The following is a 13,974-nucleotide window of genomic DNA, read 5'->3' on the forward strand; positions in this document are numbered from 1 at the left end:
TTAGCTCCTTGTCAAAGTAGTACCAATTCTTTGTGATGGGCAGGCCATTCTCATCCAGCTCCACCTCTTCGCCACCGCTGGTCGCACCGACACCGCTGCTACCGCCAATAAAATTAATCTCACCTCCAGCACCGGAATCGCTATCGCGGCCAAACACGGCGTCGTTGATTTTGTGCAGACACATGTCAATCTTCATGGCAGCGCTGGAAAATCCATGGGAGGGGAAAAGAGCAGAATCTGTCTTTTCCTCGGTTTCCGTGCGACCGTCAATGTTGATACCAAGCTTGGAACTCAGCCAACCCACAGCCTGCCGAGACATCTTACCGGCCACACACTCACACTCCTTCTTGCAAAATTAAAAACAAAATAATAATAAAGAAGACAAAAAAATAAAAAATAAAAATAAAAATAAATAAATAAACTAAAATCAACAGTCATAAAAAGAGACGTCACACCACCAAAACTCAGATGCAACAATCGTCTGGCAAAAGACATCATATGATATCATAAATCATTTGCACCAATCAGGGCGAAAGAGAATTGCCTCTTCCACAGTTCCATTTTTCGTCAGCCCCTCGTTTTTCTTCTTGTTGTTGGTTTTCTTTTAATTGACATGTCTTTTTCTTTTGGTCATCATAATCCACGTCCACCCCTCTCAAAGCCCCCCCTCCTCCCATTCATTGAGGAGCCTTTCATATATGAACGGAATAAAAAGAACCTCGTCCCGTACTGGGCTAAAAAATTACACTCCTTGCCAATATAAAGAAACAACACATATATAAACATAAAAATCAACATAAAAAACCATGATAATGAGAATTGTACATACATGTCTCCAGTAATGGGTAAAAAATAATAACAATAATAATAAGAAGAAAAAGAACCTGTGATCAGCAACAATTACATTTGCGTCCCACTTTTCCTGCCACAAATGGCACCTCTCACACAACACAACACAACAAACAAAAAAAGTACAACAGAACGCAGCCACAAATTCACCACCCCGATAAAAATCATAGGGACACCCACAAACACACACACACACACAGAGAGAGAGAGAGAATATGCGCCTGGCTGAAGACGTGTCCCCATATTACTCGAAAACACAAAAAAAAGCACAACAATGGGAAATCAAGGTTTCCCTCCATTTTATACAGAATCCCCCACACCTCGAAGAAGATGCAACAAACTCTCATACACACACAAGGGAGAAAAAAAAAAAAAAAAAAAGTGCCCAAAAACTGTATCCCACAACAACCAGGCTCACTCAAAGCTTGAAAGACGGTTGTCTTTGAACACCTCACTGCCGTCAGAACCCTCCCCTGCGTGAAGTGCAGTAAAATGGTCGGGCAAAATGCAGAAAAGAAAATAAAAAACTTCCCCCGCCGCCGTCCAGCGTAATACATTTAAAAGCAAAAATCTATACACCGGTAGAGAAGCAGAGTAGATCCCGGGAGGGAAGGGGGAAAAAAATTATTGATTCGACCCTTGTCTGGGCGCACTTCCTCCCCACAAAAAGGTTTCAAGAATCAAAAAAAAAAAAGAAAAAAAGACACGCGCAAAATAAATAAATAAAATATAACCAACTTAACACCATTTACAAAACTGGATCGCCCGTTTTTTTTTTTTTTTTTTTTTCTTCTTCTTTCCTATTGTTGGAGATGAGGAGTATTCCTCCTCTTCCCCTATCCCCACCGAATTAAAGAAAACGTGGGATCACGGGCCCTGGTGACAAAACGGGGTTCATTCATGAAGCATGCGAGAAGGAGGCACCAAAGTTTCCCCTTTTCACCCCACATACCCCACACACACACACATGCGCTCATACACTTCTCTCATCCAGAAAAGAAAAACACAAAAATACTGTTAGCCTCGGGATAAAAGGAAAAAAAAAAAAAAAAAGGTGAGTCCCCATCATTCCTCCGGTACCGCCATTTTCACAAACTCCTCCTCCGACACGGCGTCATCGAATAGTGACAACTCTTCGTCCAACGATAAACATCTTTCACCCTCGGCGTCAACAACAAGAAAGTCCTTTTTTTCTTCCGCATCCGTAACAAGTGAAGTTACAGCGGCAGATCCCTCACTGACATTCACCGCCTCTTCTTCCAGATGACAAGGCGGTTTTTCCGGAATCAAGAAGTATGCCCAAGGGGCACTAAGCATCCCCACAGCCCCCATGACGTAACACACAGAGGCAAAACCAAAGTAGTCCATAATTACGCCCGAAGCCATTGGCCCAAGCACTTGCCCAGAGTCCTGCACAGTTCGTATAAGACCCATGAAGGGAGCGCGGCCAGTGGATGGAGAATGGTTGGCAGTAAGTGACAGCAACATTCCAGAGCTGGTAGACTCCGCGACACCAAAGAACACGGAAGCCAGAATCAATGAAGCAAGAGAATTAGCATTAGAAAGAATAAAAAAGGCGATGCCCAGATTTATCGACGTAGGGATAGTCACATAGCTTTGGCCACACTTATCCATAATATAACCTCCCAAGAAAAAAAAAGTGGCATCTACTGAATATGATGATACCAACACCAGACCCACCATAGACGATGAAAGCCCCATATTCATTGCCGCAATTACCAATAACATCCCTCTACACTGGCGCAAACAGATAATAATCAATGAATAAAAGCCGACACGTACAATGATTTCCCAGTAATTTCGCAACACATGCATCATTTCATGAAACTCCTTCGAAATACTGTGTGTACCCTTTTCTTCACGAATCCCTTCATCCACCTCACGTATCCTCTTATTTTTTGCCATCACGTAGGCGCATCCAAGACTCATTGGCACAATAGAGAAGGCGGTTACGCGAATATCACAGATATCCGTCAGTACTCCGGCAACACCAGGCCCCAAGACGGAACACCAACGTGCAATGCCACCAACAACAGACATAAGACGGCCACAAATGGAACGAGGAACTGCTTTTGCAATAAAGACATGCCGAGCCACAAAAAATAAGCCCACGCCAGCACCCCAAAGCATAGACGCGAGGGCAAGCACAAAGGGGGACCATGCCATCGTAGCAACAAGGCCACCAAGAGCATTTAGAAGCATGCCGGCGACCATCATGAGACGAGTCCCATAGACTGAAGTGGCAAATGCAAAGAACATATCAAAGACAACTTTGACAATTCCTGCAGAACCAATAATGAACCCCAGTTGGCTGTCCGTTGATCCCAGCTGTCGTGCAAAGAGAGGAACAAAGGTGGTGCGCACACCGCCACTAAAGCTCTGCAGAAAATTAGGAATATGAAGGGATTCTGCCCAATCCCGTACCAATTCCCAAAAAGACGCCATGATCAATAAGCGTATCTAAACTAACACGCCAAAAAGAGAGCATCGGCAAAAACAAACAAAATCAAAACAATAGTCAAAGTAGTTTTGTTGATTGTCCGCAAAACCCACGGACAAACTTGAATGGGAACAAAAGAGTGGAGGAGGCAGAAACAAAACACACATTAATATACATATATATGTATATTCCGACAAAATAAATCGCAACAACAGAAACACCAGTGCCTCAACTTCCGCAAGTGTGAGTGATGCGCAACTCAACAGCATCAACCTCCGTAAGGCATTTTTTAAGAAGACGTCTCAACCCCACTTCGGCACCCTTTCCATCATCCTGAATGCTGAGGCAGGCAAGCCTGTGCTTCAAAAAACTACGAATGCAGGCAAAATTCCAGTTTGTGCCTCCAATCAGCAAATTTTCCACGTGTTTGTGCCACGCCGTGCAATCTTCACCAAAAAGCAGGACGCGGTCCTCTTCAGTCAAAAGTCGTTGTAATCGATTGGCGTCCCGACAGAAGGCCTCCACCATTCGTTCCACGCACCACTCATTGCACCAATTATGGTTGATGGAAATCACCAAAGAAACGCTCCCGGTGTCGTCATTATCTAACACCTTGGCCTTTTTGGGATTCGCTGCGTCGTCAGGTCGCAAGGTGTTTTTAGGAGGCAAGAGAAATTGTGGACCACTCACATTATGAACCTGATGCAGGTATCCACTGGGCACAAACACAAGATCTCCTGGACGCTGCAGTACCGCCCACAGCTCAGCGCCTGTAGTGGTTCGAATGTCAACGGGCAACATCAGACCATAAAGACTAGTTTCCAGAAGTCGCTGGTTACCTTCCGGTGACGGAAAAAACCACAGTTTCTCCCCGCACACATTCAATGACCAGGAGTATGTTCCAAATACGTCAAAGTGCAAGGGTGTCCAACTGGAGGGCGGCCCAATGTATGCAAAACGATAATCACTCTCTGTGTCACCAAAATGGCAATAATTTGCCTCGCCACCTCCCAAGCAGCGGCAGAAGTCATCCATCCAATCATGGCCCAGGTATTCAGGAACCTGATAAAGACCATCACCATGCACAATACAATGATACCCATCGATCACTGCTTTCTTCTCAACTGAATTTCTTTCGGTGGCTCCCCCTTGGGACTCAGACTCCAATTGCATGTGCCAATCCTTCAAATACAACACCCCATCCTTCCGACGCCAGCACTCCATGACCTCGCCCAATGGCCTCATACGACACTCCATGCACTCAAATTGGTCAGAGTCAGAGGTTTTTCCAGTCATGAATTCCACTGTTGGCACATGATGACCTTCCCCATATGCGTCAATGAGGCTCATAGGCGCAAGCCGTGACGTCATACGTTCTAAACAAGAAACAAAACCCTCTTTTGAGCCTGTCTCACATTCGGGAACAGCACATCGAATAACGGCCGGAACGTTTGGTTCGAGACAACACTCACGAAACTTCTCAAACGTCAAAGTTCTGCCATCTAGCTCAAGCATGCATGTAACCCCGCCTTGCTTGACCTCGACACACATTTTCCCCCTTTCCCCCACCACCGCAAACCCCATGGCCAATGAGACAAACAAAAAAAAGCAGTAAAAAAGAAAAAAAAAGTTCAAATGATAAGAAGAGACAAACAATAAAAAACACACAAAAAAACAAGAAATTGAAACCCCTGAAGAAAAATACAAACACCAAAGAAATGCAAAGGAACAGTACACTATAAAAAGAAAAGGGCTTCTGCCCCTGGGCCAATCCACGACAACCACCATCACGGCACGCAAGTTGAAAAACAAATAATTAAAGAGAAAACGGCAAACACAACTCAGGGCGTCGTGGCTAAATATCATGAAGATTCCTTTTCGCGTGCTCCTTCCCAGTTTTAATGCACATAAGACTGTGAGATAGGGCCACATGGCCAATCGCTGCGTCCAGTTCCATGCGAAACGCCTCCACACACGCGCATGCCTCAAGAAAATGCCGATGTTTCTTAAGTGCAACAAGCAGTTCTTGGTTAGGAAACTCCTGTTCAACGATGTCCCTCACCCAGCAAAGCGAATTTCCAAGCTGAATAAACTGAAAGTACAAGTATTTGCGTGTGTACAAATGAGAGGCAGTGCTGTGTATGATACCAATGGAAAGGTTGCTCTCTGCCAGAAGCTTATTCTGCGACCCCACATCGACAAGCTCCGTCTTCATATTCGTTTTCGCCGCGACTGCTGCTGCTGCAGATGCAAGCGCAAATGCCACGTCTTCGTCGTGTTGAAGTCCCTCGTCAATGGTGTCGCGCAGTTTAAGCAAGGCCTGGCGGAGTTGGCCGTACCTAGAGTCCATGAGAGTGTACAGGACACGAAAGTCCGGCAAGACACAGATGGTGGACCACAGTTGCGTCAAAAGTGAGCAAACAACGGAGGGAATTATCAACATTTTGGAAGTCATCTCGCAGAGACGCTCCACAAGTGGCGATTGGTGAACCCCAATGTGAAACCAAATATTATTCGACTCCTTTTTTGCGGCCTGATTGTCCATCGAGGCAAAAGAAGTTTCCTGGAGCGTCTGACTATGACCACTACCTTCAAGCACGAATTCCAAAAATTCCTCATCCACACCTCTGCAAGAACAGTTCATGATGCGTTGTCTCTTCTCAAGAATGCACGCAGGAACATGACTCTCCACTAGCAGCAGACGGGAAAGGATTTCCTCCGCAATGGTCTCTGCGTTGGTCCATAGCATGATTCCCCTCGGAGCTCGTAGTCGTGCAGAAAAGCACTCCGTGACATCCAGATATGGAGATGTCTCAGCGGCGGAAAGTTCCAACTCAGACGTCAACTGTTGAAGATATTCTACATTTCTTGCCTTGTCTGGCGAAGAATTCGTAACAGAAGTGTCATCCCCATCACTAGTAGCAGTCGTGGTTTTTCCATATGCATTTTTTAGCTCAGACTGCAGAGCACGTTGGAGCGCATCCACATACACCTCAGCAAGTGTGGAAATGGACAGGGAAAGGGCAAACTCCATAAATAGCACCGGTTCGTACAGTGCAATTGTATCTAGCAGGTACAACGTAACCTCTGTGCAGCTCCAGTCTTCATCGCTCCGTATTGCAAGATTCGGCAACAAGACGTATTCTAGCAAAGTCACCGTCGACGATAAAGAAGACAGCATCTCTTTGGGAGTAACAGTTAACCGCATTGGATTTCCACTCAAACGGTCAATATGTGTGCCCAGTAACGCCCGCGTCACAGCAGAAACGTAAAAAGAAGGCGATCGACCCACAAAACGCACAGTTCTGGCCGTCACAAGAGCGGCGGCAGCGTACACTTTCTCTTCTGCTGAACAAAGCAGCGGCACAAGTGCACCGTGGACAAAACTACTTTCGATCATTGCCTCTACTCCCCAAGCCTCTGATACAGCAGGGGACAATAATATCAGTTGCGACCAGAAACGCAGCAACTCAGACAGGTAACTGAGCTGTGCGTTAGTGTCATCGTTGTAAGGGACTGTGCATAAAGTAAGGAGAGTTGTTCGTGCCCCCATTAAAGTTGCTGATGCCACTGCAGTTTGCTTCTTCACATAATCCTGTATCGCTGGATCAGGACATTTGGCAAGACTAAGCAGTCCCCGCAATGCCAGTTGATAAATCGTTTGCTGTTTGTTGGGGTGAACGGATTCTCCCCGAATTGTAGCGTAAACCAGCAATTCGTGCAGAATACTAAAAGAAGAGCCGACAGTCGGTGGTGATTCGGGGTTTGTTTCAAAGTCCGCTTCTTCCTTTGCATCTGTCACAGATTCGGGAATAAGAAACATGGCCAACGCAGGAACTTGTTCCATCCTTTCCGTCAATGCACACAAAAGGTTAAGAAGTGCCTCGCGTTCCTCCTCCATCGCATCCGTGTTTGATTCTCGAGTGTTGGATGTTGAAGACATTCCCATGGTGTCTTCTTTGCCTACTGTTTTTGGTCGAAGCCTGGCCGCCACCTGACGAAGCATATCCATCAGTGGAACAACCGTGTTGCCAGGAAACATCTGCAACAACGATCGTGGTGGATCTCCTCTGTATGGTAAACATGGAAGATCCGCCTCCGAGAGCAAACGAGCCAAAAACCAAAGTATGATACGTCGAGCACCCGGTGGATCATCGTGTTTGGCAAACTGGCACAAGGAAAGAAGAAAAATATGCCCAATAGGGGATATTTCCTCCTCGTCCACGGCGTTCTCCTCCTCATGAGACGTAAAAAATGGCTCATCCCAAAGAAATGTGTAACACGGGGGCAGTCGCCAAACCCCATCGGTACAGGCTTTGTTTCCAAAATGGCTGCTGCTATTGGGATCCTTGAAACTCGGTCTCTGCAATGACATGAGGACGTCACTCTTGCTACTGACGCTGCTTGCACAATATGTGTCCACTTTTCTTACCTGCGGTACAAACCCGGATTGCATCATCTGCGACCGTTCTTGCAGAAGCGCCTTCTGTATTACCTCCAACGAGTGTGTTACATGTGGCAGACGGTCAGCAATTTCAGCCAATGCAACATCTTCCACTGCGGCCTGCTCCTCCATAAAGTACGCACGTATACTGGCCCACGCATCAGCTACAGTCAAAACTAGGGAGGAGGATGAGGACTCCACGGTATCGGAAGCAACTCCTTGGCATGTCTGCTCCATTTCTCAAGAGAAAAAAAAGAAAAAAACATGGACAAGAAATGGGGAAAAAAAATCAACAAAGTAAAATACACCATCTCAAAAGCAACAATTTTCTCTAACGGTGCACGGACTATCAAGAGCCTCTCCCTTCACTTCCTCGCTTCTCATCCGCCGACGCGTTCAAAACCTAAATGACACCCTTAACAAAGCGGCAACGAGTATGTGCATTGAATCGCCGACGTGATTTCTACTTCAGCATTTACTCCTCCATTTTTTGCTTCTCACAAACATGCATGTGTTCCCCCTTTCTTCTTTTTTCTTTTTAAACTGCATTAACCGGTTACATCGCTTTACTCAGGACAAATCCACCAGAGGATTCCTTCCGCACAGACAATGACTTCAAGCACTCTCGCTTAATCCTCTTCCTCCTCCTCTTCCTCGCTGTCGTAAAAAAATTGCGCTCTGTGCCTAATGTTGTTTCTGTTAGGGTTCATGTCTCCCCTCTCCTCATCCCCCGCGCTGCCGGCGAAACCGCTCGAGAAGTGCTCCTCCCCGACTCTGTCCAGCACGGAGGTTGTCGTGTGGGCAGTCTTCGTATATTGTGGCAACTGTTCCACTGCAGGCTTGCACGTCTCCACCATTTTTTGCGCCGCTAACAAACGTGACTTCCACTCGGGGTTGTCGCGGAAAAACGTCTTCAGTTGATCCGGCGACGGCTTGAAGGCGACGGTAGTGCCATCTGCCACCACAATGACGTCTTTCACCGCGAGCCAAATCACCTTGCGAAACTTGCCGGGGACGAAGACGAAACACTCCACTGGCGACGCGACTCCATTGCCATTCACTTCTCCATCACTGCCGGCAGTGCCGCTAATTGTGCTGTTGGGACCAAATAGAAGGACACGCACGTGTTGGTTCTGCGGGGACTCGATGCACACTGCCATCGACTCACCAGCCGCTGGTCCCTTCCATCCGTCAGCATCGAGAAATTGAAGCGTGAGGTGCTTCGCGCGATGTCTCCTACCGCATCCACTCATCCCCCACCCCTTACAGGCCCTCGCAATTAAATTTGTGTGGGTGTAAGTGTGAGTGGGCACGACAGCAAGGCAAATGAGGCATAAAGAGATGAAATAAGGGGATTCCCAGCAAAAAAAAAAAAAAAAAGAAAAGGCCGTAACAGGACGACCAGTCAAAACAAATAAGGAAATAAAAGACGACGTCACAAAAACCACGTGGCCTCATAAAACCATTGTAAACCGCCTCTTCGGTTATTTTATTTTATTTTTGCTCAACTCTCATGTGTTAATTCTGCCACTACACGAGGGAATCCTCAATGCGTTCATCCCCCCTCAGAAGACCTCTCCACCACTTCTGCGCCACAAGTAGCCCAATGCAGGCAGTACGTTCCCCCCTCGTTTCAGGGAAACGCCCACCCACTCGGCAACAAAGAGATGACGCTAGATGGCATAAAAGACGAAAAAATATATAAATGCAGCCAACAAATGTTGAACTACCAACAGGGAAACACGCAAAAACATAAAACAAGAACCAAATAAGAGGAGGTGGGAAGACAAACAAAATTTGCAGCACCTTCCCCTCACCTCTCGTGACCATTCACTCGCCGCATGCACATGCACATTTTACACCCACAACGTCATGGCTTCCTCATTATTTTCGTTTTCCCGTTAAACCCCAAACTACGGAAGTCAAAAAGTAAAAAAAATAAAATAAACATCTAAAAACGTGGGCACGTATATCATTATGCAAACCGTTACATCGGAAGAACACCTTTTCGACCCCCCACCAGGAAAATTCAGAGCCAACACAAACGTAATTGTGTCCAAAACACGTCCTCCTGGAAAATTTTTTTCTTTTCTTCCTTGTTTCTTTTCACCCGTTTTGGTTTTTCTCGTCTCTTGGCTATGGAGGCCCTTCTCTCAACAACAATTGACCGCGCCTCTCATTTTTCTTTTCAGCTTCCGCAATTTCTTCTTTTCTCGGCGTCTCCTGAACCTTTCCCCTTCTCGCCCATTCATTCATTCTTACCTGCACACTTCCATCTCCCTCCTCCACTCCTTCTCATGGCCAATCCCTGTATGGATAAGGGTTCATCACGGCGCCACGGACAATGCGGTCGCCAGATCCCGCGTCCCTCTCCTGGTCTATGACAGAAACCAAAAGTGTCATGTCGTCTTGTTTCCCGCCCTCGTAATAGGCACCCCCCGCCACCGCCTTGCGGGCATACGGTGTATCGGAATGGATGTCTCTCGCACAATTCCAGGCCTCCCGTATGACATCCTCGGAACCCCTCGCGAGAGCGTGCATCGTGTTCTCAAAGAGCTCCACCCTTCCCCAGTTCCCTGGTACCCCCGAAAAATGACGCAAGCAAACATTATTCAGCACTTTCCACATCAACTCTGCAACACGATGTGGAAAAAGATTATCAAAAACACCATCACTACCCAAAAAGAGTACATCGCCACACTCAACGGGGAAACGGTACTTCAAGCCCCGGCAAGGTGTGTCACTGCTCCCCTGACCCAATTGATACGGAAAATCCAAGTCATGAGTTTGTTCCTCAGTTATAAAAACAATCCTGCCTCGTCGAACTATCAATGCCGTGCAATCCCCCACACTACAAATATCTAAAATACAGTTCTTGTGTCTGTCCTCCAAACCCATTAAGGCAACCTCCTCCTCAGTTGGGGGCTGAAGTGTCGCCACCAATGCCGTTGACGTACCCTCAATCTCATCAGCCTTACATGCATCGTAAGCCTTCTGCAGCAATGCTAATGAAGAAGAAGGATTATCCCCCAACAACTCCTCCTCAACGTAAGTATACATCGCTCGAGCAAGAGCCGCACTATACAACCCCGCATCCACAGCAGTATTTTCTTTCCACCAGCTCACCCCATCTAACACCGCCTGCACGCCAACGAGAGAGAGAAAGGCGTCCTCACCCCCACTCTCCTGCTTCAACGGATGTGGGACAAACTGCACGCAACGATAGTAGAAACTCAGTAAATTATCTTTGCTAACCCTACATAACAAACGTGACTGAACCCACATAACAAAGAAACCCTCATAACACCACCCCTTCCCTTCCCTACGTCACAAAAAATCAAAAAAAAAAAAAAAAAAAAAAAAAAAAACACGTACCAAAAAAAAAGCATTCAGATAAAAAACAGATAAAAACAACCAAAGCAGAAAGAACGTCGACTAGCCAAAAAAAAAAAAAAAAAAAAAAGCACCGTCAACCTTTCAAAAACATAGTCATAACACCGTCGCGAATGCACACACGGAAGAAGGGTTGCTGCAGCCCCCAGCACTGGGGATGAGAAACAAAAACAAACAAAAATAAAAACAAAACAAAAGTTCTAGTAATGGAAAAACGGGCATGCCATCGTCTCCACCGGTGACGAGTTCATATCGTTATTTACCAGGTGCGCCAGCGACATGGATCGCGACAACGCACGGTTGAACCAAAATAAATCCCTACTTCTTCTTCGGCGCCTTCTTCACGGCTTTCTTGGGTGCCTTCTTTGCCGCATGCTTCTTGGCACTCTTATTAACAGCTTTCTTGGCTGCTGCAGGCTTCTTCTTGGGGGCGGCCCTCTTCTTCGCAGCAGGCTTCTTCGCGGCTGGTTTCTTAGCAGTCTTCTTGGCGGCAGGCTTCTTAGCCGCTGCCTTCTTCGGCGAGGCCTTCTTGGGCGGAACGGCAGCGTCAGACATGTTTTGCGTTCTTAAATTCCTTTCGTGCACTCTCAGCAGGATCTTCACCAAACACAAAGACAACACACAGGGAAGGGGCAGGAGGAGCAGTGAGCGGGCAGCACGCGGCACGAGATAAAAAGTCAATAAGAAAGAAAGATGAGATACAGCACCAGGTGCAGCATCCAACGGGTTCGCGTTTAGCATTGATGGTTGTAGACTTGTTTGTAAACTCTCGTCATAACACTGTTTTCTTGCTTTTTTTTTTTTTTTTGTTATTGTTTTCTTATGGAGGTGGCGACAATAGGGCTAATCCATACGATTTTTTTTTTTTTCTTTCATCCTTTTTTTTGTTTTCCGTTTTCAATGTTATTATTATTTGTGAACAAACACTTCATGCGGGATTCATTTAAATAAAATGTGTCCACGGTGAACATATTGGGAGTCTTAAGCAACAAGCATTATAACCTATCCTCCTGCACGCTGTTTCCTGTACGTGCCGGACTGTAGCCGATTGAGAAAATTATGCCTTCATTATTATCTCTTCTTTCCCACCCCTCCCCCTTTTTTTTTTTTTTTCCTCTTAACTTCTCCGCTCTCTGGTTATATTTGGTTTCTTGTGGCCTCCGAGTTTTCTCCCTGCGAGCAAACATTTGAAATGGAAGGGACCTCAGCCACGGCTGTGCGGGAAAGGTGCCACCACACACACACACCCGCTAGCCAAAAAAAAGGGGGCAAACAAACCGTTTGCAGCACCAATGCGTGTTCCGTTGGGAGGGGGGAGGGCGAAGTGCGCAAGTGAAAACTGCAGGGTTTTTTTTTTCCTTTTTTTTTTTTTTGTTTTGTTTCTTTTCTCACGTCTCGTCCTCCCCGCATCGCACCGCACCTTTTTTGCATATCCCATGCACACAAGAATTGCACCTGCGCCAAAAAAAAGAAAACACTGCGGGTGGGTAATTAATGCTGACGGAAAAGCACACACACACACACGCAATGAAAAAGAAAGAAAGAAAAAAAACAATATTAATAATAAATCAAAATACAGAAAGACAGAATAAAATAAAAAAAAAAAAAAAAAAAAGCAAAAAATCGCAAACAAAAAAAAAAATCCCCAAAAAAAAAAAAAAAAGGTATGTGTATATACTAATAAATATAAATATAAATATAAATGTAGGACGCTATCCATGGCACATGTGGAGAAAAAGAAGATGCACGGGAAATGTTGGATGCAACACTTACGCGGCTCCAGCCCAAACAAAACGACATGCGGGCACATATACGCAGATAGAAAAAAAAAGGTCCAGACGAAAGAAACAAAAAAAAAAAAAATTTGTAAAAAAAAAAACTTCCTTTTTTTTTTTTTTTCTTGGAGCTCTTGTCTTCGGTCATATGCGTTGCGGGTTTTCTTTTCCCCTCTTTTTTATATACTCCCCTCTTTTTTCACAGCACACAAACGGTGCATACTCACCAAGAGAGCAGATGTGGGATTTTTTTTCTTTCTCCTCTTTTCCCTGGGCGCGACCGCCGCATGAGCGCACCAGGACGGTTTGGCACGTGCCTTTTCTTCCCACCGGAACATCGTCTCTCTTTGGCCGCGCGGCCCTCCTGCTGCCGCAGCGTGACAGCGTCCCTTTTGGATGGATGCAGCGAGGGAAAGTAGAGTCAACGCCCCTGATCGACACATTTCAAGTGCCCAAGGGAAAAAAAAAAAAAAAAAAGGAAGAAGGATAACATCACCAATAACAAAAAAAAGTGTTCGCTTGCGATTTCGCACTCCCCCTTACTTTTATCGTTTTTCATACCCGAATGCTTGCTCCGCCTTCGTTTTCCCTCGCCTTGCTGTCGCTTCCCTCGACCTTCCTGCACTGAATTGTCCCGTGTCCCTAATGCTGACGGCCCGCATGCCATGTAACGCACGCCCGCAGATCTCATGGTGTCAAAACTGTGCCCTGGCAATACGCCGCTGGTCGAATGCCGTCAGCCCTGCGCCAAAAACAATGACCCCGTGAGGAAAACAGTGCTGGCTCCTGGCTTCCCCCGAAAATACGGGGCAACTGACCCTGGCGCCAGGCTGAGGCGGCCGGCATTGCCAGGATCCCCGTGTCTGTGGTGGCGACTGCAACAGTAGGCGGCCCAGAGAAGAGGGCGTCCAAGTCGTGCCCACACATTCCTCACGTGGTACACACTTGAAGGGGTCTCACTACAGAAAAATTAAAAACTGACGGTCGCAGCAAACAGAACACACACACACAAAAAAAAAAAAAAAAAAAAAAAAAAACGAACAACACACAAT

At 46.3% G+C, this 13,974-nt stretch overlaps 7 protein-coding genes across 7 annotated transcripts, besides 25 other annotated features; all 7 read right to left on the bottom strand.

The window, feature by feature from the left end:
* Positions 1 to 319, bottom strand: Tc00.1047053506369.9 (hypothetical protein, conserved; the record flags this gene model as incomplete). Its single annotated transcript, XM_802658.1, has 1 exon — positions 1 to 319. A coding segment is annotated over one exon (319 nt), but the record flags the coding sequence as incomplete, so codon positions are not given.
* Positions 1 to 1,175: a sequence feature (heterozygous, Esmeraldo-like haplotype).
* Positions 352 to 413: a sequence feature (A-rich).
* Positions 1,176 to 1,338: a sequence feature (areas merged during assembly that could not be assigned to a particular haplotype. This can correspond to areas where the two haplotypes were merged or to regions with more than two copies in the genome that were merged during assembly.).
* Positions 1,339 to 2,466: a sequence feature (heterozygous, Esmeraldo-like haplotype).
* Positions 1,561 to 1,582: a sequence feature (AT_rich).
* Positions 1,618 to 1,648: a microsatellite.
* Positions 1,915 to 3,315, bottom strand: Tc00.1047053506369.20 (transporter, putative; the record flags this gene model as incomplete). The annotated part of the gene is made up of 1 exon (XM_802652.1): positions 1,915 to 3,315. One exon carries the CDS (start codon positions 3,313 to 3,315, stop codon positions 1,915 to 1,917), a length of 1,401 nt encoding a protein of 466 aa, XP_807745.1.
* Positions 2,467 to 3,043: a sequence feature (haploid, Esmeraldo-like haplotype).
* Positions 3,044 to 3,428: a sequence feature (areas merged during assembly that could not be assigned to a particular haplotype. This can correspond to areas where the two haplotypes were merged or to regions with more than two copies in the genome that were merged during assembly.).
* Positions 3,429 to 12,038: a sequence feature (heterozygous, Esmeraldo-like haplotype).
* On the bottom strand, positions 3,539 to 4,825 carry Tc00.1047053506369.30 (hypothetical protein, conserved; the record flags this gene model as incomplete). The annotated part of the gene is made up of 1 exon (XM_802653.1): positions 3,539 to 4,825. One exon carries the CDS (start codon positions 4,823 to 4,825, stop codon positions 3,539 to 3,541), a length of 1,287 nt encoding a protein of 428 aa, XP_807746.1.
* Positions 4,907 to 4,992: a sequence feature (A-rich).
* Positions 5,166 to 7,991, bottom strand: Tc00.1047053506369.40 (hypothetical protein, conserved; the record flags this gene model as incomplete). Its single annotated transcript, XM_802654.1, has 1 exon — positions 5,166 to 7,991. The coding sequence occupies one exon, from the start codon at positions 7,989 to 7,991 to the stop codon at positions 5,166 to 5,168; it is 2,826 nt and encodes a 941-aa protein (XP_807747.1).
* Positions 8,384 to 9,007, bottom strand: Tc00.1047053506369.50 (hypothetical protein, conserved; the record flags this gene model as incomplete). Its single annotated transcript, XM_802655.1, has 1 exon — positions 8,384 to 9,007. One exon carries the CDS (start codon positions 9,005 to 9,007, stop codon positions 8,384 to 8,386), a length of 624 nt encoding a protein of 207 aa, XP_807748.1.
* Positions 10,050 to 11,039, bottom strand: Tc00.1047053506369.60 (hypothetical protein, conserved; the record flags this gene model as incomplete). The annotated part of the gene is made up of 1 exon (XM_802656.1): positions 10,050 to 11,039. The coding sequence occupies one exon, from the start codon at positions 11,037 to 11,039 to the stop codon at positions 10,050 to 10,052; it is 990 nt and encodes a 329-aa protein (XP_807749.1).
* Positions 11,086 to 11,122: a microsatellite.
* Positions 11,196 to 11,217: a microsatellite.
* Positions 11,310 to 11,344: a sequence feature (A-rich).
* Positions 11,466 to 11,888, bottom strand: Tc00.1047053506369.70 (histone h1, putative; the record flags this gene model as incomplete). The annotated part of the gene is made up of 1 exon (XM_802657.1): positions 11,466 to 11,888. The coding sequence occupies one exon, from the start codon at positions 11,886 to 11,888 to the stop codon at positions 11,466 to 11,468; it is 423 nt and encodes a 140-aa protein (XP_807750.1).
* Positions 11,931 to 11,969: a sequence feature (T-rich).
* Positions 12,004 to 12,045: a sequence feature (T-rich).
* Positions 12,039 to 12,148: a sequence feature (haploid, non-Esmeraldo-like haplotype).
* Positions 12,149 to 12,662: a sequence feature (haploid, Esmeraldo-like haplotype).
* Positions 12,495 to 12,534: a microsatellite.
* Positions 12,663 to 12,734: a sequence feature (areas merged during assembly that could not be assigned to a particular haplotype. This can correspond to areas where the two haplotypes were merged or to regions with more than two copies in the genome that were merged during assembly.).
* Positions 12,678 to 12,810: a sequence feature (A-rich).
* Positions 12,735 to 13,212: a sequence feature (haploid, Esmeraldo-like haplotype).
* Positions 12,826 to 12,851: a sequence feature (AT_rich).
* Positions 12,997 to 13,026: a sequence feature (AT_rich).
* Positions 13,213 to 13,974: a sequence feature (heterozygous, Esmeraldo-like haplotype).
* Positions 13,933 to 13,959: a microsatellite.

The sequence above is a fragment of the Trypanosoma cruzi genome, genomic scaffold, assembly GCF_000209065.1.
Source record: "Trypanosoma cruzi strain CL Brener 1047053516475 genomic scaffold, whole genome shotgun sequence".
Lineage (NCBI taxonomy): Eukaryota > Euglenozoa > Kinetoplastea > Trypanosomatida > Trypanosomatidae > Trypanosoma > Trypanosoma cruzi.